Consider the following 26,186-nt stretch of genomic DNA (forward strand, 5'->3'; position numbering starts at 1 on the left):
GCGTGCGTGTGTGTGTGTGTGTGTGTGAGACAGACAGGAGGCTCAAACCATGCACAGCTCAAATCACTGACCTATCAAATGCCTGCCAGGAGAGCTTCTTAGAAAACGTGCACACATATTGATAGCAGATGAACATAAATACACACAAGTGGAGACATCTCTCTTTTTCTGTTTCTCCTTTCTCTCTCAAGCACATTCTCAGAGTCTTCACACCTAGCATGTTAGTTTAACACCCTCTATCTGCACTGGTACAATTCCTTGTTTAAAATGTTTTCCTCTTCTGTTCTCTCTTCCTCTCTTCCTCAACCCCCTCCTGTCCTTGTGCCTCCCCACAAACTCATTTCTTCTCTCCCTCATTTGTATCCTCTCTCCTGCGTTTCCTCTTTTTCATTGCTGCACTAATCAACGGCTGTCTGGTTGCGTTTTAATACAGAATTGCTGTTACCCTGTAGGAGGGGACGGAGAATACACACTGCTCTCCCTCATTTTTTCCTGACTTAACGGTAAACAGTGATAAAAGCTTTTCTATCACTACATGTTCATTTATCTCTTAAACTTCTTCCTTTGCTTGCCTTCTCCAGTTTTCTTAATTTCTAGTCGAGTAGATATGTAGTAGAAAATGTGATGATGCATTAAAGCACCACAGCAGGCGCATCGATTCAAACCCATAACCAACCTCAGCTGTCACACGGTCCAAGAGTTCCGCTGTGCACGGTCAGGCAGACAAACACAGGCTCTCAGTTAAGACCTGGACATGTATGGACTGAATTCATCACCCCAACCTGCATCCTTGTGTGCAAACGGAGTTGTTTGGTTGTACCTTGGGTAGATGGATTCATTGTGACACCTATTAATTAATGGCAACCGACTAAAATGAACTCCCTGATTGTTCATGGATCGAATGTACATGAAGATGTTGCGCAATTATCTTAGTATGTACAGAAAACGACTACCAATATCGAGCTGCGGTGGCACAAGCTATAAGTCGTCATCATGTGTGATTGACTCAATCAAACAAAACTGTTCTCAAAATAGATTTCCCTTTATGCATTAATAACGCCGAAATAAATATACAATGACACAATATCATATCATTGTAGAAGAGATCTTTGTATTTCATGTGGGAAGTTTTCCATGTTGCTTCCGTTTGGCCCTGAATAATTTCCCTTTTTTTCATTGAGAAGCTGGTTTGTTTTTACATCAGAGAGGACAGAACCAGTGGGCTGAGGGAAGCAGGTGGCTTGACCTAAGACACGACTAATTCTGCAGTCACCATGTGTGACCATTTTATTACTGACTTTAAAGAGTCAAAAGAAGCTTTACGTCACTGGGCTTTCACTGAACAGGTAAGTAGGTATTGCTTGAAAATGGTATTGCATAAACACAGATTCAACATGTAATGTAAACATTACCTTTTCAATCGCTGTATTTAGAATATCTGTAAGGTAACGGAAAAATAGTGCTCTGCCTAAAATATATTTAAGAGATAATTGACCTTCTTGAGTTAAAATTGGAACATCAAATGAATACGCTATTACGTATGGCGAGTACTGAAACAGTGTCATGATTGAACGGATTCATTTCACATACACAACATGTATCTGTCGTTTATTGATCAACGTCAAAATAACTCCAAGATTAATGGAACTATTTAATAACCGCAACCCTGCATTAAGTTACGGTTCCTGTTCATTGGACACAAGATATCAAACTTTAATGTCATATGAATTTCACAAACTGTAGAATTACATACTAGACCTATTAGCTTGCAAGCTAATAGAAGCATTTTGCATTTCGACAGGTGGGCTTTATTAATAAAAAGTTATTATTGTGTAAAAGACCATATTTTGGTATTCTATAAAGCAGGGGTCTCAAACTCCCGGCCCGCGGCCCAAATCCGGCCCGCTACGTCATTTTATGTGGCCCGCGAATCCGCCCGCAAAAAAAAAAAAAGTTTAAAAAAAAAAATCTTTTTTCTTTTTTTTTTAAAGTTAGACTAATAATAATAAAAATATCCCCATGGTCGAAATTATGAGATAGAAAGTCGAAGTTATTAGATAGAAAGTCATAACTAGAAAGTCATAATTCTGAGATAGAAAGTCAAAATTATGAGATTGAAAGTCAAAAAGATGAGATTCAAAGTCAAAATTATGAAATAGAAAGTCAAAATTATGAGATACTTAAACAGTTAGAAGCAGCTCTTTGACTGGTTACTGTACGTTTAACATGGAAATGTATTGTGAGTACATTGAAGACTACTTTAAACTGTGAATGCAGAGAGTTATTTAACAATATGTTACGAGTAGTGACATTTACAACCGGCCCTTTGTGGGCGACCATGATGCTGATGTGGCCCGGAGTGAAAATGAGTTTGAGACCCCTGCTCTAAAGGCTTACAATAGTGACATTTGTGTCTCTATTTTTACCCTGACAGAATGACGTATCCTATTGTTCCCCATGATGGGTAGAATAAATCTCTGAAATTGATTTATGAAAATAAATCTTTGACACGGGGGATGAGGATGGATGGGTTCATGCTGATAACTCTGAGTCTGCCACCGGAATCTCACAGGAGAAATTGAAATCCATCAGACTGAGCAATGAGTATTTCCTACACTCTAGTCATTACTTGCTGTACGCTTTCATGTTCATGGGTAACAGAAGTGGAACTTTCAGCAGCCTATATGAAAGTATATCATCAGAATTATCAAAATCTTGTTTCGGGTATCAGTGGAAACGTATACATCTGACATACTGTGTAAATTAATAAATTAAAATGTTATTGAAGTTTGTATCATGCATCTCTGGTTTAAAGATTACATTTGCTGCATCGTGATATAAATGAAAACATGCCCTCATTAATATCCGGATCTTAAATTGATCCTTTTCACCTCATTTCAACAAGCTTGTCATTGGAGGTCACGGAGTACCTCAGGTACAGCTCATCGTCTCACCTACACTATGACTTATGGAAGGTAAATAAACAGGCTGTATCAACTGGTTGGTCGGTCCTGGTTCCACTTACAGTCGTCAGTCAAACAAGTTGAATCTTAAATGTCTGCTCGATAATTGCGGCACAAACATCTGTACATTTTGAGGTTATGCCAGCGACAGTAAACAGCTGAATCACAACACATGTGCTAAGTGATGAAGGTGATGAAGGCTGCCCACTGTCAGGAGGGGTAGATTTCATGAACATCTGCTGCTGACACACACACACACATCACACACACACACACACACACATCACAGCATGTAGGGTGTGAGGAGGAAGTGGGTGGAAAGAGAACAGCTCAGGCACACGCTGCTTTGTGACATTTACATGCATCTGTTTTTACCTGTACACATGCAAACACAACTGCGCGCGCACACACACACGCGCACACACACACACACACACACTACCTGGTGTTGAAAGTACATATGAACGTGCACATGCACATCTTGCAGAACTTGTGTGTTTTCTGAGATACTCTGAATAATTCAAGAACGTATCAGAAGTCCTTGGAAGCCAACACGGCAAACACACACCCACATTTATTTGACCCTCCAGTGCACCTGCAATTATGTTTTTACACTACGTGCTTGGATTTGATTAATTCAATTTCATCATTCTTTGTCTTTTTTTTGAGATGCACATGTTGGAGTAGCGGCAAAATTCTTACTCAATACCTGGGTTTGTACTTCCACCAGAGCTACTGTCGGTACCAGGCTCAGTACGGACCAGGATTAAACTTGTATTGTACAGTATTACATTTGTGGAATTAGATTAGCCTAACTCAGGGGAAGGCACGCACTGACGAGTTACATTCATGAAATGAAGTCGATTTAATCAAAATAAGACTCAACTCATTTAATCTGACTTTAACTTCATACAAATTGAAGATTGTGTTCAACTATTAAACTAGTAAAAACCGTGAAGACTTGAAAATGTTGAAACCTTAAAGTAATTATGTTCCACAAGTGATTCAAAAGGATTTGGATTCAATAGTTGACTTTTATTCAGTAACATGCTGCTGAAAGCATTTTACCAAACCCTGTTGATTTGATAAAAGGTTACAGGATTAGAGTCATTAGTGGCTCCTATTTAAGCTTTGTTTATACTCATGCTTGGCAACGTAGTGCCAGCATCCACAGGGCGCGTGAGCTCCAAACATGCACATTTATGCTCAATGCGCTGTTCGTTGCATTATTCTCTAAAATGCTAAGGCCATACAAACATGTACTGTGAAGAAGCAAGAAGATGAGGAAGTGTAACCGCCAAACCAACCTCCACAAGGCCCGGGAGGAATGAACTGTAAAGTCATATCTTATATTCATGGACCACTTTATTTCATTTATTCAAGCCCTGTAAAGACAAGTCGAGTATTACATTCATTATAAAGAACCGAAGGTTGAATAAGTGGAGCTTTTATCAGCGAATATTCATGACTCACGTTTGAAAAGCTCAGATCACCAAGTTACTAAAATTCCCAAGTGCACGACCAAGCGCCGCAACCACCTGCGCTGCTTCACGCACAACGCAGAGGCCGGGATTACGTCTTTTTCTAGCTCGTGCGACACATGCTGGCTTCACTCCGGAGAGTACAAACCAAGCTTTAAGGAGGATAGCGCGAACACATTCCAGCCATCCTTTCAACCAAATGTCTCTTCTGCTCGTCTCTTAACAACCCCTTTCTATTCTCTTTCCTTGATATTCTTCTTTCCTCCCTCCTTCCTCTCCTCTCACTCAACTCTTCCCTCTGTTGTTCCCATCCCCCCACTTCTCTCTGAGATGAGGGCTGTCACCGGGTCATATATTTCACACAGTGCACCATCGACTCCTCAGACGCACATATATCCAACCTACGACATCGCGTTGGCTGATGGGGCAGCGGGTATGATGGGAATGGGAGATGGCGTCGGCTGGGCGAGTCCATCTGACAAGTTATATAAGACAGTGACGAGGACTTTTCTTTGCCATAAATCTATAACCTTATGGAAGATACTGTAATGTCAACACCAGCTCTATGAAATAGATTCCTGTACAGGACCAAGCGACTTCCCAGAGCATTAGGCGAAGCTTCCAAATTGTTTTTTTACACCCAACCAACTGTTGTAAGTTTATAAAAACAGAGAAAAGCAGCAAACATAACACAATAACATTCATTTTTACAATTAACACTTGAATTGATAAAGGCACTTTCAAATGACAAGGTAGTACCAAATGTAAACCATACTTTGGTGTTTCATTTTCACCCCTTTACTAAAGATTTCATTCAAGTTATTTTTTTTCTTTTTACAAAATGAACCAAAATGATGAGACTAAATATGAAACAAAATATAAATCATACCCTCTAAACTAGAAGAAATCTGGATTGAATTGAAATCAAACACTAATACGAAGCTCATCTATGGAGGAAACCTTAAAGTGCATCTTTGGATGGCTGACAGAAAAGCATGCAGCCAATCTTTACATTTGAGAAGCTGATGTGTATTGAAAGAGGGTTTCTTATCAAAGTTGTTTCAAATCTTCCTGTGAATCATACAATCAACTGATCATTTCAGCACTATTGCTGACACTGATGTATAAGCTCAGGCTACAGATCCTGGGATGGAACATATCTCAGCAGCCTTTCAAACAGAAAGGAACGCAGCCATTGGACGATTTAAAAGGCACCATTGCAACAGAAGAAGTCAACTACCAACCGCAATATTTATATTCACATAATAACTCTGTTATGGTTACAATATTTTCAAATGCTGTGATGTGGTTGAAAAGGTTTTTGTTAATAATTCATCAGCCAGATCGCTGAGATGTCTCCACACATAAGATATGTAGCCTGCGCTTCAACGGCACCACTACCAGTCAATAACGCATAATGTCAGAGTGTGAACTACTCCTTTAAATGTATGAATTCATGTGGCAAGTTCAGCAGGGCTTCATGCGGCCTCTCCGACTGCTCTGCTCAAACTCACTAAACATATCACACTCCTTCTGACCCGTGAATAATGTGGAAAATTCAGAGAGAGCGAGAGAGCGAGAGCGAGAGAGAATTTCCACTTCCGCTGCTTCACCTAATCCAAGTGCCTTTTCCTCTCTGCCTCCCTTCTGTTTCTCACAAACACCATGCAATTGGACTCTTTCACACTCCCTCCCTTTCTCATGCATAACGCAGCGATGCAAATTTGCAAAAGTTGCAACACTTTTTCAATAAAGGGTTCGAATAGATTCGCGCAGGCAGAGGACCAACTACCGGGATCCTGACCCACGGCAGCGTCCGGCAGCCTGTCTGAGGTTAATTGTTGTATAGCATGAGCTACTGAAAGCTATTTTATTGAGTTTCCTTTCGAGGATGACAGGGGTAATAGAGTTTGCCGTCTTGGTTCGAACTCAGAGCCTCCCTGTTGTTGTACATTAAAGTGTTCCACACAACAGGATGGGTTGATGCCTTATTTGTGCTTTGAAAGCTAAGATAATCAAACTTGTTCCATTCCTTTCCTTTCCGCCACGGAATATGCACGTTCTTTGTTAAAGTACTCATGACAAAAACAGTTAAAAAAATATATACATTGACATGTTAATTAATCACACCCCCCCCCCCCCCCCCCCTCGCTGTGTAAAGGCCTTAAGGCTGCATTCCTACCAAATCAGGCATTGCGGTGAAAATGACAGTCCTCCCATTCTTTGGAAAGTGATAGTTCATTTAAGCTGGGGACTGCGGGGGATGCCGGAATGAAATGCTGCAGCCTGTGCGCGAAAAGTTTTAACCAATTTTTGGAGAAACACAACTCGACGTCATGCTGCAGTGGTCATTTATGTAACCCACGTTTAGACCGGAAGAAGGCCACGGGAAGAAGGGCAGCATGAATGACCAAAACTGAGAGAAACGTTATATCTCACGTGGAGTCACTCAATCTGAGCACCAGTTTAAAACCAACTGTTTTGATAGGCCTGGCATCCTGCTTAGTTATTGAAAGTAAAAGTGTTTGTCGATGCTGACAGACAATCACTCATAGCACCCAGCATACTAGCAGCACGGCGTCACAGAAATGGGCCATTTAAGGGACTCTCCCACACCGCCACACACACCTGGGTTAATCGTCGATTTGCTGTAAATGCAGCCTAACACACAAACACCAGGCAGAGTGCTGGCAGTTTGCCTCTTTCTAAGAATGGATGGTGCTACAACCCTGAAGGAACACACCATCAGCTCCTCGAGAAGGCTTGCATGCTGACACAAGTGGGGAACGACACTTCGTAGCAGATTTGAGTAGGCGACACCAAAAAGGTCTTAAAAGTTATAAACGGTGAAGTCTCTTTGGCAAGAAACATGCATCCAAAGTTCTTGTGTGTAAATTAAACATAAAAGATGAAATAACTGATCTGCCGTAAAGGAATCTGATGATGTAAACACGCAGAGTCAGAAATCACGTGTTCTATCCGTCATGTTTTAAAAAACACAACTTAGTCAAGTAGGTGTAACTGCAAACGTTGTTCGAAACATTTGTAAAACACAAGTGACATGAGAGAACTTTCACTGCACAATGTTGTATTTTCTGTGTAACACATTCAATGTAGCATAGGAGCTGATTCAAATGTCAGTTTGTTCTTGCACATGTTGAACATTAAAAGGTATGCTTAAAGAAGGCTAAAAAGACAGCGGAATGACAACAGAAAGCACATATGCATGTCATTGCACTGCTCGATGCAGTGCAAATATTCAATAATGTCGTGGCAGATGGAAATGTGGATAAACTACAATGATGAAATGGTGTTCAGAGTTCCTGACTTTAAAACAGGTGCATGGATAATATCTTTTTATATCGATATCGAGGTAAACGTGAATGACAGAGACAAGAAAACTTCATCCACAGCTTCTCCTCTTGTTGCAAGGAAAGCACCAGAACATACGAGCCCCATACAGCGTACACAGGATATTTAAAAGTCAATTCAGATCATCCCAAAACATCAGTAAAGTGATTCAAGGTTTGTTTACGTGACTATTTGTGTAGCAATTCAACAATACCGTTTGTGAACTGTTGTGGCCAAACAATTAGGCCTAATTGGCCTTCCACTCACATTATAATGAGTAAAGTTACATGGTGTTTAATGACACACCGGCTCATTTTAAATCCAGTAGAGAAAACGGAAACAGCCTGTTTGTCAAATCCCATTGTAACATTGGGAAGCACTCAAATAAACTTTAAAGCTAAAGCTCCTCATAAAGACGTGGCTTTTATACCGTTTATTGTAAATATCAGCCCATATACTGAGTACATTAAGATCACTATAGAGCATCAGACACTGGTTGTCATCACCATAAAAATAAAAAATAAATAAAACGTAGCCAACATTTTGAAAGCGCGTCAGTGCAAACTAAACCACCGACGCACAACAAGTCTCGATGTGCGTAAAAGCTGAAAAAGTGAGCCGCGCCACTTTGCATCATTTGTTTCCCCAAACTAACGTGTACCTGGTTAGTGGTGTCAGGCGGGAGGTTCTTAATGAGGATTTTCCTCCTGTTGCTCAGCTCCTGGCGAGTTTTGGCAAGCCTCTTCTCGATCTCCTCCGGCTCCAGGTCCGGCAGCTCACGGAGGGTAATCTCCGAGTCGGAGGGCTGCGGTGCCGCAGCCGCCGCCGCGGCCGCCGCCTCCTCGTCCGCCGGCTGCTGGCCCTCGGGGCTGTCCATCTCCGGGGAAAGTGCGCTCTCCCCGGCTAGAGAAGAGTGGACGATCGGCGGCTGGATGGATGGGGCTGCCGCCATCTTGAGTGGTTGAGGGAAAAGTGTGAGGAGAGAGAGGCAGAGAGACGCACCGAGAGAAACAAAGAGCGAGAGAGCGCGCGCGAGAGAGAGAGAGCGCGCAGGTGGGAGGCGTGTCTGATTGTGAAAGAGAAAGGTAAAACATCCCGTATCAAATAAAAAATAAATATCTATTTTAATTAAAGTCTTTTATTCCTAACTGTGTATTTGAAATCAAATATGCACTTATAAACATATGGCACTTGGCTGTATCATCACCTCTAAACTTGTGCAATCATCTTTGTTTCGTTTCATTTGTTTCATTGGATAATGCGCAGCTAAAGTGAAGGCAGGTGAAATGAGTAGAACGCAGTAGCTAATTGGAACTGCAGTTTGCAGCTCACGTGGTTTAAAGCGTGTCAGGCTGCACCTCGCGGGCTCCTGGCGACCCCAACTGTCTGCTGAATGTAGAAGCCAACCAAGGTCCGCCAATGCCACCAACAGACCACCAGTCTGTTGATTCTGCCTCGACATCAATGTTGTTTTAACCATACTTAAATCTTTCACATGTTGAACCTGACGTGTGTTTTGTATGTTCTGTAAACTGTATTTTTTTAGGTCTACAGCATATATGATTGACGATAAACTCAGTTATTATTTTTTGTTCTGTAGCACAATTAACACATTTATTCTTTTGGTCAAAGACAGAAGGAGAGAGCTAGGCCTTCATTGGAGAATATCTCCAAACCAGCTTTCTTCTTACCCGTGCATAATGTAACCATGAATGGCTGCGTGCCTCTCCTCCTTTCTACCCAAGTCATCCAGTGAATGCCAAACTAGCAGCCAACCGAGCCTGCTTGCCCGCCCACCGTGGGTGGAAAGCTGCTCCTGGCAAACACAAAGGGAACAGAGCTCCCTGCCGAGTCCTCACAATGCCTATGTAGCTTCCGCAGGCTGCATGAGTCGCTGACAGACACGTGCACACAGACTCACACTCATGAGATGCATTCACACTCACGTAGGCCCACAAACATGTCAGCAATTGCACACACATCAACCCACTAAAGGAAATGTTTAGAGCACACACACTGTATGCCGAGGCCTGTAAGAGACGGGGAAATCAACCTCCATCATCCAGCCTCCATGTTCTCTCTCTCGCCATCTGTGTGAAGCGTTTCTTGGCAGATCGGAGTCCAGACAATCACAGTTGTCAGTGGGTGAAAATGATCTCATATTGCCAAGTGGCTGAACCAGAGGAGCTGACACACACCGACTGTACATGGGCAGTTTGTATGAACGCTTCAATCAAGCTTACGCTCAGTCCGCTCGAGTGGAGAGTCCAAAGAGAAGGGCATTCTATGACATTTCAAACAGAAGGCAGAGAGTATGAACTGCGTTTTTTTTCATTTCCTGTGAATTCAACACGTCTTTGTGTATCAGCTTGAATCTATACTCAGTATTGTATGTGCTAAAAAACCAAGTCACGTGTCTTCCTGCATATCAGAAGGTGACAAATGCTCCTTCGCCATGATGGATCCAATATGAAAGACATATTTTACCTCCAGATGGCAATGATACCGGCTTTACTATTATTAATTCAAGAGTATTTCCAGGTGCAACGCTAATAGATGTGACTCACCCAATGACTCAATTTGCTGCTCTGCACAAAATAAATCTTCAACTATTTTGATAATCAGTCCGGACATCTCATTTTTCAAGCAAATATGCCAAACATGCTCTGGTTGCAGCTTATCAAATGTGAGGACCTGCTGCTATATCAAATAGTAAATTGAATAATCGTATATATATTCAGGTTTTAAAACATGTAAAGACTTCATAGGCTCCGGGAAATTACAATGAGCCCTATTGTCTGAACATTTAAATAGAAGAATAAACTATTACTTTATTCAACTACAAAAAAAATGGGCTTAATTTGGTTCCTACATCAGGCTACATCTTGTGATCACTGGCAATCTGTTTTTCTGTTAAGATTCTGTCACGTCCTTAATAATACTGATACTGTGTACTGAAAACCGAAGAAAAAAATTCTGTGATGTGTTCATATATACAGTACATATACATGTGCTACAAATCACAAACTAATGTCCCTTTGCAAAAGGTGTGAAATGCTCATGACCAGCATTCATCCTGCACATGTGCAAAACACTTGTTTTTTTGTCCAATTGCAATCAGCTGAAACAAAGACATTGTTTCCTGCACTTGAAAGGCATTCAGGTGAAGTCAGTTTTTGATCCAACTGCAGCACATACAATAGTCGGTGCCTGCTGACAGATGGGGGGGACATGACTCATTGAGCAGTGGTTCTCTGAAAGGACTTGCCTGTCACTTGCACAGGCTGATTTTAGAGACGCATGAATTACTTCACTAAGTGCGAAACAACGTTTCCATGAGAGAACAATTAATTTGTTCTCTCAGTCCCACTGGCACAAACGCATGCCATATTACACTAACACGCAGACGCATTAACTCATGTCAGCCTACAGTCGGCCCTGCACAGTTGCCCAAACTGTATCTCTAAAAGCGCTACATGTGCAAGTCAATCCCCAGAATAATGGGCTATGCTTCACAAACCAAGGGAACGAGAGATGCTACTCCCTCTCCATCTAAAAACACAAGAGCCCTGCTGGTGCTTCAGCGTGTCAGCCAGTGATTCACAGCCTTTTGGAGTGGGTGGGTGTAGAGAGGAGGTGGAGAAGAAAGCGGGAAAGCGTTCGCCGCTGCTCGCTGGAACTCAGAGTGTGAGTGCGTGGGTGGGCAGAGTGGCTGAACGGGCAAAGCAGGCACCTGGGATCAGCTCAGTAGGTGTGAGGATGGGATGGGATGGGGGGGGGTTGAACCCTAAATGCAAAGGGGCTCATTGCGCGTGGGAGTTGCCGGTGAGCACATACACATGGGTTTGTATCCCGTATGATTGTACATTGCGATTACGGACACCTCACTCTGCAATCTTGTCTGGAGATATAAAAATGCACTGAAGCGTCTGCCTGCATTAATCAGCCGGTGCTCTGTGCTCATAAATTACCACAGATGCTGTCTAGTGGCAGAGCTTCCTTTCTCATATCATAGAGATCATGGGAGGTGTGACCTACTAAAAACAGCTGACCTGGACCTACAGGGACAATATGCACAAGAGGTCCCTCCCACATGCATGTCCTAATTACAGTGGGCATAAGCATACATCTTCACCAGTGTGTCAGGGAAGCTTTTATGTGCCCAGCAAGTGAATCGGTCATGAGAAAGTTGCACCTAATTTAATGTGAATAAACCCCGTTTTCAACTGTTTACTTTTTTTTTTAATGTCTTGATCCCTACAGAGGCTCCGATTCGATTTATTTAGTTACCAAGGAAGTAATACTGTAGCGGTGTAACTTTGAGCAGAACATTGTGAATGATGATCATACTGCCGAGATGGTTTTGGGAAACTGGGACTCTGGACTGCACGAAATATGCTGCTAGTGCATGTCTGCTGTGCTATTTGGCAGAGTGAGGACTGACTGAAATGACCTGAGGGAGCTTGGACAGCGAGCGTAGTGCTCTAATTCACAGCGATTCCCTGGCAGGGAGACGCAGACAGCTGGGGAGAAAGCGGGAGAGTAAAGGAGAGTGACAGTGAAAACAGAGAAACAGGGATATGTCTGGGCGGTGTGAATGAATGCTGAAACTGATGGGAAGGTTCATGGGACATGGTGACAGGAAGACTGATGAAAAACATGGGGAAAGAGCTCCTTCAGCTCTCAACAGGGCTGAACTACTTCCATGTTGATGTTTAGTAAACAGAGAGCCCCTCTCTATTTTCACTGTCCACCTCAAGGATAAACTATTTATTTAGCTGCACACCATGACCCTCTCTTAAACAGGCAGTGGTACACCACCTATCTATAGCTCATTTAAATAAGATGTGATAAATCAAACGATGAGATCAGATATCAAAGAAGACTGACCTTGCAAATTCACAGATGCTCTGTTTTAAGTCTCATATGCTACAGTCCAGGTGTCTTTCATTATATAACAACACTTCTGGCCCGCCCGTCTCTTACTAACAAATAAAGCAGAAATGCAAAAAAAACCCTCCCATTTTCAGTTCAAATTAAGATTATTAAACATAACCACCATCAAAAAAGTTGTTGCATTTCATTTGGGTGTGCGTTTTGTTGATAAGTCAACCTTATTAAACCAAATCTCAGTCCTCAAACCTGCAGCACAATTATTTCCGTTTCTCAATACAAAAATAGGCTTTACCATGTGGTTATTTCACATGTTTATTAAATAATTATAGACATGCTATATTGTGATACATATCGTGATAAAAGCTTTTGGCCACAAACCACACGCGTGTGAGCCGCAGCAGTTCAGCGAGGCAGCCGTCATGCGCCGCTCACGCAGGCAGTGAGGCCCGGGTCACATCACTGTTGGTTTCTACGAATATCACTAGATAATGCAAAAGTGACGTCAGATCGTTTAGAATAAGTTCTCTATTATTTCTTTTACATTTTACTGGAATATATATAAATATATTACAGTTTCCATTGTAGGGCAGTCAATGAATATCATAGTACTGTATCCGTGGATAAATAAGAATACCATGGTGGTATACTTGTTAAAAATGATCCTTGATCAGTATTACAGATGTAAGTAAATGCTGATGATTTGCTGCAGTACTCTAATAACCTTGAGTATTGAAAATTAAAAATTTGATCACAGAAAAAAAGTAAAAATCCACGAAAACATAACATACTCCGTGTCAGGCTGCACCTCGCGGGCTCCTGGCAACCGCAACTGTCTGCTGAATGCAGCCTGTTGTGACAATGTTGTCTCTCCACCTGTGGTTGTTTCCTGCCAGGTGCCAGGAAACACTGCATCTACAGAAAGGCATCATCAATAACTGATAGGGTCATCCAGGCAGTATGTACCACCATTCATCCACAAATGGCATGGCCTACAGGCAACAGACTGAAACACATTGAAAAAACCCTCCTCCTCCTCCTCCTCCTCCTCCTCCTCCTCCTCCTCCTCCTCCTCCTCCTCCTCCTCCTCCTCCTCCTCCGGCAGAAAAACAATAACAAGATTTTACCTGATACCAATAACAGATTTAACCATCGAGTGATAAATTACTAAATATTGTACAATATGACTTTTTGATGATTGTGACTGCATCGAGCCAGAGAACAAAACAAGCTGGAGAGGCATCGGACAATATGACTCTGCTGTCAGTGACTGTGAATACTGGGACAGGTTATGAAACACAAAAACCCTGCAGAAAATCTTAATGAGAGCGAGGAGGTTAATGGGTGACCTGTTCCATGACCTCGTAGAGCAAGAAAACAAAAAATCAACAACCACAATTTTGTATGAAGCGAGATAAGTTGCCAGAAAAGCGAAGTCTGAGCAACAACTTCTAAGAGGACCTCTGCTGGAGACCGACTCACCGTGTTTTAAATATTATCTTTGAGCAAAGTTAACTATATATGGAGCCCCATTAACTTAACGGTAATCATACTTTGATGATTAACGTTAACGTAGAAAACAGCTAAATGTTTTTGTCCTACATTGATCTCAACAATGCCGTACTCATACCCACTTACAACCAGCAGCTGTTTTTATCCCAAACGCTATGAATTAGAAACACTGTGTGCCAACTGCTCAGCATCAAAGAGCAGCACACATAACGAGATAGCAGAACGAACATTAACTGGCTAGCTGGTGAATGAACCTGAAGCACCATTTGAAGAACAAGGCCCTGAGGTGGTGCAGCATACCGTTAAGCTTGAACCTCCAATGAGCAGCCACAGCTTGCTATATACAAACAAGACCGATCATTTAAGTGTAAAAATGTACTTTATCACATTCACATTGCAATAAATCTCAATTTGATAACCTTATATGATACATGAGGGGGGGGGGGGTGATGTACACGTTCCTTCAGTACATTAATTAATGAGTGTCCTACACACACACACACACATTTGTTTACAACAGCTGGTAAATACTGTTCTCCAGGAAAAAAAGGGTTTTTAAAAACAAACTCAATTTGGTCAAAATGAATTTGCCCCGAAATCAACACTTATCGAAACATATGCCCAGAAATGCTACAAGGCTGCTTCGATGTCCAACTGAACAGAAATGATGAATATTGTGAAGATGATTGCAAGTAAATAAATGTTTATATGCTCAACAGTAAATGGTCTCATGGCATAAACGTGATGTTAAACCTTCCTGTAAGTTAAGCCTCGAGTTGAATATATACGGTAACCCACGACACATCCGAGTTCAACAACAGAACTACTTTGACATGAATGTGTACTAAAGTAAGACCACTGGCTTTTAATATCTGCTCTAGCAGAGGTGTCCAATGATTTAAGTTTGATGACATCACATTGGGTGTTAAAATGTTCAACTAGTGACAAACGCACTCAAATAACAGTGAATGAATGTGGCCGACAGTCTTAAGTAGCAACTGAACCATCGCGCAGCTCACAGCAGCCGACTGTAAAGAACAGTAGAGGGCTGTTATTTGGTTGTTACTCCGTGAAAAGATGTAGTACCGTTTATTTTGCAAATCTAAATAAGTTCACGGAGAGATGAGCTTTCTTTAACATTTTGAAGACACAAAAAAAAGTATCTCAAACATAAAAAGTGTGTGTACTGTGTGTACACATTCTTCCAAGAACTGACTTCCATCCAATATGGACCTAAAGAAAAATAAATCTAAAAAAAATATCCACGGCATCAAAAATATAGTGAGACACCGTGAACAGACAATATCTGAGCATCATCTGAAGCATACGTCATGTCTTACCAACATAAAAACAATGGAGTGCACAGGACATTAACAGCCATTTGTGATTCTGTATTTACATTTCATAATGAATCTCTGAAAAACAATAGACATTCTTTCACATAGAAATAAATGGATGTCACACTGATTTTGACCAGTTGAACAATCAAACCCACGAAGCACAGATCGGGTCGAGTGACTCTTCATCAGAATAAAAATAAGTGGATTTCTCAAGCATAATAATTTCAACTATAAGTCTAATGCTATTTTGAAAACAATACAATAATGCATTCAATGAAAATCTTCCAGGTGGATACTCATTCTCTCTTCACACACACACACACACACACACACACTTAAACCAGAGATGTGTAGAAAATAAATTTTGAGTGGTTAACCACAGAGGAGCTGACAGATGGGTGTAACCTCTGAACAACAGCAGCATTTCTCCCTCTTTCACTCTTATTGATGAGAAGGAGACTCCATCTTGGGCATCACCGGAAATTCAACTGGTTTTGCACCAAATCCAGAACACAACCGTAACATACGTGTAGCATCAGCTTGGCATCGGGGGAAAATAAAAGTTCTGTTAAAACGGGAGATTTCTAAACTGTGTTTTCTACTCGGGCAGATAGAGGGGACAGCACTCTGTGAGTCTCTCGGGACCGTTGAGGATCCCCAATTATCCTCACACACCAAATCTCCAGCAGTGACGAAAGCCAGGAATGTTTTGCTGGCGTTAGTGTCACTCGTCCCTCGTCCTTCCCCAGGAGGCTTACAAAGGCCAGTGACCGCAGCGAGTTCTGCCTCCTGATACAGAGGACATGTCCAGAATGAGGATGTTCAGCACAGCAAGTCTTACTTTACAATGACAAGACCTCAGTGACTCAGAACAGTGAAAAGTATGTCCAATACCACTTCCTCCTAACTACTCTGATGGACAGGATGTGATTTAAGGCTCATGTATTTGTTTTGTTTTGCCGATAATCACAGAAAAATACCTGGATTTTCATTTGTTTTTTCTTTTTTTTTAAATGAACAAATCAGATTTTAGGTCCCTGCACATCCAATGATGTTTCCAGCTTAAAAAAAAGACACTTTTAAACGCACTTTATGGTAAATATGATATCCTGGTAGAGATAGCTCAGAATAAACTCCTGGGGAGAAAGTAAAAAGATAAATGGAAAGAAAATACAAATGGGCTTCTGATGATTATGCACCAGAGTCCCTCAATTAGGTGGAAACATAAAAGCTCAAAATACGTACGATTTTCGGCCTGTCTGATATACTTCAAATTCTAAATAAACAAAATCAGTTACAGATATTAAGGGAAGCAAAAATAATGAGCTTTAAATATGATGCATTGTTTACAGATTGTGTTGTCACGACGACTTTCTTGTTTGTGTTCGCTGCAGCTGCTTACTAATCTGTCATTGAAAATCTACCTCTTAAATAAATAGTAGAAAAATAATCTTTTCCTCTGTTAAGTGTTTCTTCCTGTATTTATGTGAATCATTAAAAAAACAAAAAACAAAGTTGCACTTTAAATTTCACAGACATGAAAATGTCCAAATATCTTTCAGAGAACACAAACTGGGGAGTGTATCTGCAGACGTGAGGGGAATAAAGCTGTAATAGAATCCCACATTAGATCCTGGTCCATTTAAAAATACAGTATCTTTACTCTTCATCGGAGACGTTTTAACAAATAAGGAAGCTCCGTCCCCCTCCAGCCCCTCACCACAAGTGGGCTTGGTGGGGATGCTGGGCTGAAGGCCTGGGGCAAAAGGGGTCCAATCAGCATCTAGACTTCTATGTTACTGTGATTATCCTCAGGTATTTTCTATCGCCTTCCACTTGGAAATGGAGACCCCTCTTCTGCCTCAAGGATTTTAGGGTCCAGTTGTGTCCTCTTCTCAATTAATGGGCTCAAGCCGCGTTTTTGTTCACTCTCATGAAGATTTCCACCAAAATCCACCAGAAAACCAACAAAAAATCTCATTTGGATATTTCTACTGGCCCAGGTCTGGTCATTTTTCGTGTGTGTAAACTTGAGTACACTTGCCAGATGTTGGACTGGGTTGGTGGGGAAACAAGGGTTGAAATGGAGATGTTGGCACAATGACACCATGACGCTAATGCCCATAATAATCATCAATTGATGGCAGACATCCCAGCGGCCCGGTGACGCTGTGAGTCCAGCTGTAGCTTTTCTCTCCCTCCGTCCATCCCGACAGTACCTACTGTGTGCCATCTAATCAAGCACAAATGTTTTAAAAAATAGTTTTTTTTTAATAAAAACAAGTTCCGTCCCTGGCAGGAGGGCGATTGCAGCGCTGAAGATCAGCACTCTGCATCCACGCTGTGCACGGTGACTGCGGCCTGCAGGTGGTGCGTGTGCATGTGCAGCGGGTGGTGGTGTATGTGCGTGTGCCGGTAGGGGTGAAACTTGTGGCTGAGCAGCGCTGCCGTCTGAGGAGGCGTGTCTAGGTCCAGGTCGTCATCGTGGTTACCGACGTCGACGCCGGCCGAGAGCGGGTCGTTGTTCCCAGGCGGATTCTCGCTGTCCTCCTGCGGACTCATGGTGCTGTAGCCTGGAGACAATAAAAAAAACAAAACATGGCGAGGTTGGTATTGCTGGACTTGTCATCACTCTTACATCACATTCCCCCCAAAAAATGTAATAAAACAAAAAAGTTTCTCAAACTTTAGGTTAGGTCCTCGTGTGAGCTTACGCAGATAAGGCAAAGGGAGGTTAACATGCTAAGGCTCTATACCCTGACCTCTACCCTGTCAACCATACTTTAAGCCCTATTTTATTGATTCAACGTGTTGTTAAAATGTGCATTGTTTGTTTGATGTTGAGCCCTGTTAGAGGAGAATCTCTGTTGCTTTGTGACAGACAAGTTAACCTCATCTTAAATTACTAAAACTGATTTTGTATGATATTTGGAGCTCCCTGCATGCCATTGAAAACAGACTACAATGGTTTGCCACACTCAACGTTACAACTTGAAACGATGTAATTGGTGGGTCAATTGTAAAGCCTTGGTTGCCGAACAATTTTATATTTGATTTGAAGATCAAAATTAGTCTCAAAACCAAAACCCTCACAGGTTTTTACTCGTAAAAAATGTAAAGTGTAACAATATAAAGTACTTCACTGTTACTGTACATAATAGTGTAAGAATAGCTGCAGAACATCGAACAGAAATGGGAAGACCCCATGAACCAAACTACTCAACAAATGTCGCCCTCCAGTCATAGACATTCAACACAGAAACAGTAATGCGAATACACGGAAACACACATGGTCTCTGAAAGCAGTACAAGCTCTTTGATGGCGCATCGACAACTAAATATCCCCACAGGGCATTTTGGCTACTTGTTTTCAGCCTTGCATAAAGATGCATACATATTTATGACACTTTCAAGCACATTGCGCACATACGTTTAACCCGAGGAGATAGGAACACGAGCCAACATGGCAGCTGAGATGCACTGGTAAGTGGAGCAGTGGGAGGGCGGTACTGTTGTCGTAGAAAAAAGGGATTACTGGGTCAGAGAATGAGTAGACAGATCGTAATAAAACACCATTTTAGTCTTCACCATTCAAGTTTGTGACGACTGACATTACTAATCATGAGCTCTTCCAGCATCTGATTTTCATGAAAACCTTGCAGGCTGTTGGTTTTATCAGTCGTCTCTTCACGTGAACTCATATGCGTCATAATAACCCTTCATCTGTTGAGTGGGTTTCATCACCTTCGGGGCCATGAAATCCATCTGAAACACATGGTCCGACTATAAAAAAAAAAATGATTTGGGAGTTGATCTGGAAATAAACCCATTTTCCTTAATTCCTGTAGTGCAGTCTTTTTCCGGTTCTGAAGAGACACCGGCAACATGCTGCACGACATCAATCTGTTACATTGATCGAAAAAAACAACTACAATTATGGATGATGCAACATTAAAGCTCCAGAGATACGGAACAGAGTGATTTGTGAGCGTGCGAGTCTCCAGTGACTGAGGCATGAAGGGAGAAGGCGGTGGGTGGAGGTATATGCGTGTACGTTCGTGTCGCCTTGAGTCAGATTTATCTCCCAACAACCTTTTCCATCCAGTTAAACATCGAAACCATTGAGTAAACATATCGGCTGAACATTCTTCTCAGGGATTTTTGGGTGATCATCAAGCTTAATTCGTACAGAACCAAGCCAAACTATTCATCAACAACACTCAGAGTATACAGCCATGCTAGCAGCTCTTTGAGGCTGTAGTTAAGCATCAGAATGCTAACGTGCTCACAATGACAATGCTTTCTTTACCATGTTCACCGTCTTACTTTGGTGTTACATGCTAACGTTTGGATATTAGCAGCAAACACACTGAGGCTGATGAGAATGCCATTCCTTTTCTAGGTTCAGTATTTGGTCGAAAAACAAATTACGAGACTGAATACAATTCTGACCTGATGGTGGCGCCAGAGGAAAAGACAGGGCATCAAATTTCTGTCTTAAGTGACTTACATTGCCATCTGTTTTTAGCCATGTTGTGTAGCATTTACTTTTCCTACACTCTTCCTGTCAGTATTTGTGGTGTATGTCCTATAATAGAGGGCAATGTATGCCCCACAATAAGGCGTCATGTGAAAGAAGTAAATGTTCTGGATGTCCCACTGAAGAGTCCTACAAATCCTGTACTGGAGTCAGAATGAGAAGATTGCTCAGTAGTTTCCCTCCCTGATTCTCTGGAGATTAGCTGGGCTTTGATACCAAACGAAAGAAAGCTGACAAAGACAAGGAGAAACAGACGATTGAGCAGAGGAGGTGACAAGGACGGGGGCAGAGAGAAGGAGAGAGGAAAGGAGGGAGCAAAAGAAAAGGCAGGGATGGAGACTTCAAAGAAGTTCCAGACATGGAAGATGCAAACTTGAGCAGTTTATCCCTCACTTCCAAAATGCAAGAGCCAGTTCCACGAAGGCGTACTGCGTGTGCGCTGTGGACACTTTTCATCAGGTGAAAAAAGCAAATCCCCCTTAACAAGTTATATCTCATTTGTAATTTGTGGTTTGATGGGGGTTACGTGAAGAACTACTGCATTTGTTGGCTAGGGGCAGCAACTAGCTACACTAAGCTGTCTGCAGCTTGACATTTAGCATACAGAGATGAGAGTGGTATCAAGCATCACATCTTACTCCCATCTAATGTACCACAATGTCAAACTACTGCTTCAACTTGTCTATACAATGCGAATTGTATCTTAAGAACTTGTAATATACAGCCGCAATCCAGGAATTATACAAATTTTGTTCAATTAAATATCAATATTATTTCTCCTTTTATCGTCATTTAGGTCTCGAAGCCCGTCGCTCAAAAACATGAATTTCTTTGTTATTTTGAAGATGGATATAATTATGTTCTTTATGTTTTTTGTACACACAAAAAACATCAGCCTCTCCTTCTCTCTAAATACAATGTACATTGCAAGTATACAAATAAACTCTACAATGTTAGGGCGTGCAGATTATCTGTACACATGCAAGCTATTCATTATTAAAGGGGTACTTTTAGCCATCGCCTGCATGCTAATATTGCAGCTCTGCCAAACAGCACTCTGTATGTGTGAGTCACTTACCAAACTGATGTAATGCTCTGATCTTTCAGTGATCTGCATGGAGCGTGTGTGTGTGTGTGTGTGTGTGTGTGTGTGTGTGTGTGTGTGTGTGTGCGTGTGTGTATATATGTGTGTGTTTTATCATACCCTTCAGCATTATGAGTGAGTGGATTGTGGTAGGAGGGCACCTTTGCCCAAGCAGAGAGGAGCAGCAACTTTGACACGTCTACTTGGTAATAATGAATTTGTTCTCATCCCTGACGGACTAACACCCCCTCTTTCCATTATTTCCTCCTCCTCCTCCTCCTTCATTTCACTCTTATTTCCCCTCTTTCATCTGTACATCTCTCCACTTGTCCTCTATTTTCTTTTTTTTCCATTCCCATTTTCAGTTATGCAACATGTGATGTGGTCTTCTACGCAGACTGCTCTTTCTACTAGCACGTATCAATCACTGCTTCTCTTGCAACATGTGAAAGAGAATTCAGATGTCCTTCGTGAATGAGCTTCCGGATTAAAAACATTGATTTATTCGGCACCTCTTCCTCAAAACAGTCCTTTAAAATATTTAGTTATATGAAATAACCTTTGGGATATTTAAGATTAGGTTAAATTAATCTGTGTAGAAAAATATCTCTGTTATGCAGGAGAGGTGAAATACAGAAAACACAACTAGAGTCACTAAAGATGAACTCATCTTACAAACCGATTCAAAATCGTTTTCCCCTCACATCGCTCAATGCTCTCTGGTTGAACATCCATACTGTAACAAGCAGCTGACAGGCTCTTACTGGTCTTTGTTTCACTTTAGCCCACTCTCTTCTCTTCAGATTCCTCCTTGTCATCATCAGTTATGCAACAAGTATTGGAGGCACTCGCTGCCAGGAAGTGGAGCGATGCCATATGTAGGTGGTAAGAGCCTGTGTGGGAGAAACGGTCCATCCACGCTCAGAGTGTCAGACTTACAGCGAAACACCAGCAACTCTCCCAGAGCAGGAGACGAGAGAAAACAAGGTTCTGAGTTGTGATGTAATGAAAAGAACAAGCCAGGAGCTGAACCACCACCAAAGAAGACTGTGCTGTAACAATCATTTAACAAAAGATGATACCGAAGCCCCAAATTTGATTTTTGACGGTGTCGCTACATTTATGAATGAGAAAATAAACTTTCTTTCACGTTCTGTCTGGGCTCTGGGCATGAGTCACTGTGGCAGAAGGTTACGGAAGGTAACTTCTTCCCACATCTTCCAGCTCTTTCTTTGGGATCCTGAGGCATTCTCACACCAGGTGGGATACGTCCACTCTCTGCCCCAAGGGTCTCCTCCACAGCTAGGTGTGTTCAGAAAGCTCCCTGATTAGATGGTCTCCTCTTTTTGTTGCAGAACTGGTGTCTTCGGGTGAGCCCACGTGGTTGTATTGACATTATAGTTTTAAATTCGCAGATAATATATCTATACTTATGCTGCCTAGGGCACAACTTCAGCCGAACTTGTGCAAGATGGGTCAGTTTTGTAACAAATGAATAATTCGTTCTCAAGAAACCGTGATTATTTTTAAATGCAATATCTGTCGAGTAAGAATGACACGACGAGGAACGAGGGAAATATTGGTCAGTTGCAAGAATAACCTGTGGGTGCGAGTGTCATCACATTTGTGTTTTTTTTGTATCTATGCATCTGTGGTGAGAGATAAATTATTTGTCTTACCGTGGTCACTCTCTGTCCCGGATCGACCCCAGTACCTCCGTCTCCGTTCAGGCGTGTGAGTGTGCCGCTCGATCACCGCAGCGATGAATCGAGTATTACTGACTGAAAGTGAAGAGAACACACAGGTCAACACAAAGGCCCCGTTTAGCAACACAATACCTGCACTGTCAAATCAAAAAATAATACTGCATGTATTTCATCTTATGTACTCAAACCTACATTTAAATGTTCTGTATCATGTGGAGTTTATACATCAATGGGGTATCAAACAATACTTACTGATTCCTCTGTCCTCATGGATGTCCTCATCCCTCTCATTGTCCAGGTTGGACATTCTCACTGACATTTCTAGAGCAACATGGAGGTAAAGGGGAAGAGAATAAGAAAAATAGAGATACATAATACTATTCCAATGGATGTATTGGAATATTGAAGTATTACAAGTAGGAATTATATTTGAACAGGGTTTCTTCCTCCAGTTTGTTTTATATTGAGTCGTTATCTGTACGGTGAGAATAACTTGTGTACGTGGGGATATTAGCCACAAGTATATGTGTACACATGCTGCACAGCAAGTTACTTTAAACCCAATCTCAGAACCCATCGGCTGTCAGTCTGAGGACGGATGAGCCTCTGGGGGCGAGGGGCTACATTCATCCAGTGAAGCCCGGGTCAAGACTTCCTTTTCTTTGCGCTGCTCGTTCTTTACAGTCCGATTATCAACTGAGATGCGAGACAGGAGTTGGAGTTTAAAGATGACGTGTACGACCAGATTGTGTCCCAATGAGCCAGTTTACAAGCTAATTTGAAAGCAATAAAAAATATAAATTATCGTCAGACAAGCTGGTGGGTTCTGAGATTGCATTTCGGCCAATGTCTGCTGGAACGTGATTGGTCAATACCACTCAGCCTATGAACAGAAACCAGAACGCTTCCATGCCAAATGTGTTCCTGTTGCCTTCAGATTCTGCATATGAAGGCAGAATCTGACCCGGCAGATGGCTTGTTACACAGAAACGTTTGTGTGTTGTATGATCCCGTGATCGTTGCATGATCTCGTGACATCGCGAGAATCCAGCTGCCGTGTGTGTGTGTGTGTTGTTGGTACAAGCTGCGGCTGCAGAATGAGCTGAACATGCCCAGCACACACACACACAAAGCTGCGACTTCAGGAGCCGATTCCTCAGCCGAATGCCTTGTGATAATGTAGCTACACTCTCCACCATCTATCCAAAGTTCTTCACCAAACTATCAGATTGAAACTGACTTGGACTCAAGAGTTTTAATGAGGTTGTAATTTTGTTTGATTTCTCATGTCAATAACACAGAGTAATTACACAAATCATGCTGCGGCAGCTGCTGCCGCGTGATGCTAATGTCAGCTGTTTAGTTCCAGCAGCACTTGCCACACTGCTTGTTAATCAGGCTGCTTTAAAACTCTGTTTCTTCCTTTGGTATTTAAAGAAATGCCAGTATGTGAAGAACGCAAATGCTAAGCTTAATACAAACAACTGTAGCGAAAATGATGCTGCAGGTATATTTTGTCCACGGTAACGAAATGTATGATTGACAAAAAACGAATGGCATATGTCTCAATTCGATTGACCGATCACTTTAACTGTATAAGTGTATTTGGTATCAGTCGTACCCTGTGCTGCCAGTGGGGACATGTGCTGGTGCGATCGCCTGTGGATCTGGTGTCTGTATGCATACACAGCCAGCACCAACACCATGATGCATCCCATAATTCCCCCAGCGACTGGACCCACAGGGGCGCTCTTGATCATGTTCAGAGATGCCACCTCCTCATCTGCTGAAGAAAGAGAGATAGGCAGAAGGTTGATTCAAGAAATTACCAAGGATTTGTGATGGCTGAAGAAGTGAAAACACAACAAGTCAATATCAAACCGCTCCGGCTCTGATCCTAACTAACACCGAGACATTTCCACCTCACTTCTCCTCACCCAGCAGTGTGAAATGCCACAGGAAAAATATTCCACTGCAGACAGACGGACAATTCCCATTTTGAAACAACTGACAACAGAACCAAAGACAAATAACCAACAGAACATTTTCAGTCAATGTGAAATATTGGTTACTATCCGTGATCTACAAAAGTAACATTTCTGCTGTCACAAGAACCCTGGAAATAATGTCATCACTGCTATTTTGTTGAGTTTTTCTTTTACTTAATCACTGTACTTTCTTTACTACAGCTATTCTCAACCACTGGTGGGCCTCAGAGCGCCATCTAGTGGGTCACGGGGGTACTGCTAAATGGTTCGATTCAATTTAAAATATATATCTACATGGTCATTTACAAAGCTAGTTATTTTTACATATAAATGTGCTTAAGAATCCATTCCCATAAATAAAATATGTCAACTTAAAATGCAGAATGTTAATGACCAGTTACGTATGACTATCATTATGCCAACAACACATCATCAGTGAGGGACAAACGTTCCCTCAGATGCAGTGACACAAAATGTATTGGGCTTTAAAATGAAAAAGTGATGTGGGAGAAAACCCTGCGCCAGTAAAAGCGTGTGGTGAGTAGGTATCCCCCTGAACACATTGAATTAGGATTCATAATGGCAGGCAGCGATGGGTGAGAGTAAGCAGAATAATTATTTCGGTCATTACAGCCGACATATCGGCATAACACATATTTGCAGCCTGGTTTACCTGCAACCACTGCACTACAGTACATTTATATATCTCAGAACTGTGGAACCAGACTCTGAATGACTGCCACTTTGCACCTTAACTGAAAAAAGAAAGGTTCTAGTTGATCTATTTCTTTAGAGTGAGCATTTCATATCCACATTTCCCTCACCTAGGAGTCCCAGGCCGTCCGCATAGGGACTCTTGGCGCCGACGATGCCCCCGAAACATTCCTTCTGAAGGGCACAGTATGGCTTGTCGAGATGAGTTTTACCATCACTGTCCACCATGCACCACTCACAGTCCAGGACGCCGAAACAGTCACTGAAACAGAGATAGAAATAAGACTCTTGAAAGGCAAACACTTGAAATAGTTTTTTTAGAGAAGGGATGAAGTGGTAAATAACCTTTCCACAACAAAAGAGATCATTTCAGCAGTATAGTTAATATATGAACAAAAACCTACAAGATTCACACTTCCCATTCATTACCACTAGGTGGCACTGTGCTGTAGACGTGCAACAATAACATATATTTACTGTAAATACAGGGTGAAGCTCATGCTCGATTCACAGTCTCTGTTGTACGTGTCTGTTGGTATATGGCCGTGAAAGGGTGTGTTGGTATATACTTCATACATGCATCGGTTCATTCATTAGAACGGTAAATATGTTCC

General features: G+C 41.9%; 2 protein-coding genes across 2 annotated transcripts in view; both read right to left on the reverse strand.

The window, feature by feature from the left end:
• raver2 (ribonucleoprotein, PTB-binding 2) overlaps positions 1–8,747 on the reverse strand; it is a gene marked incomplete at both ends in the record, with an annotated part of 55,612 nt that extends 46,865 nt beyond the window's left edge. Inside the window, one exon of the mRNA XM_079267014.1 lies at positions 8,457–8,747. Within this exon, the coding sequence (XP_079123140.1) occupies positions 8,457–8,747 (291 nt within the window). The remainder of the gene's footprint in view (positions 1–8,456) is intronic.
• Positions 8,748–14,644: 5,897 nt separating this feature from the next.
• Positions 14,645–26,186, reverse strand: part of cachd1 (cache domain containing 1) — a 126,936-nt gene continuing 115,394 nt past the window's right edge. Inside the window, exons 23-27 of the mRNA XM_079267453.1 lie at positions 25,683–25,834; positions 24,492–24,653; positions 23,123–23,191; positions 22,844–22,945; positions 14,645–18,113 (exon numbers count right to left, since the gene is read on the reverse strand). Coding sequence (XP_079123579.1) covers positions 17,863–18,113; positions 22,844–22,945; positions 23,123–23,191; positions 24,492–24,653; positions 25,683–25,834 — 736 coding nt within the window. The 3' untranslated portion in view covers positions 14,645–17,862. The remainder of the gene's footprint in view (positions 18,114–22,843; positions 22,946–23,122; positions 23,192–24,491; positions 24,654–25,682; positions 25,835–26,186) is intronic.

The sequence above is a fragment of the Melanostigma gelatinosum genome (genome assembly GCF_949748355.1).
Source record: "Melanostigma gelatinosum genome assembly, chromosome: 4".
Classification (NCBI taxonomy): domain Eukaryota; kingdom Metazoa; phylum Chordata; class Actinopteri; order Perciformes; family Zoarcidae; genus Melanostigma; species Melanostigma gelatinosum.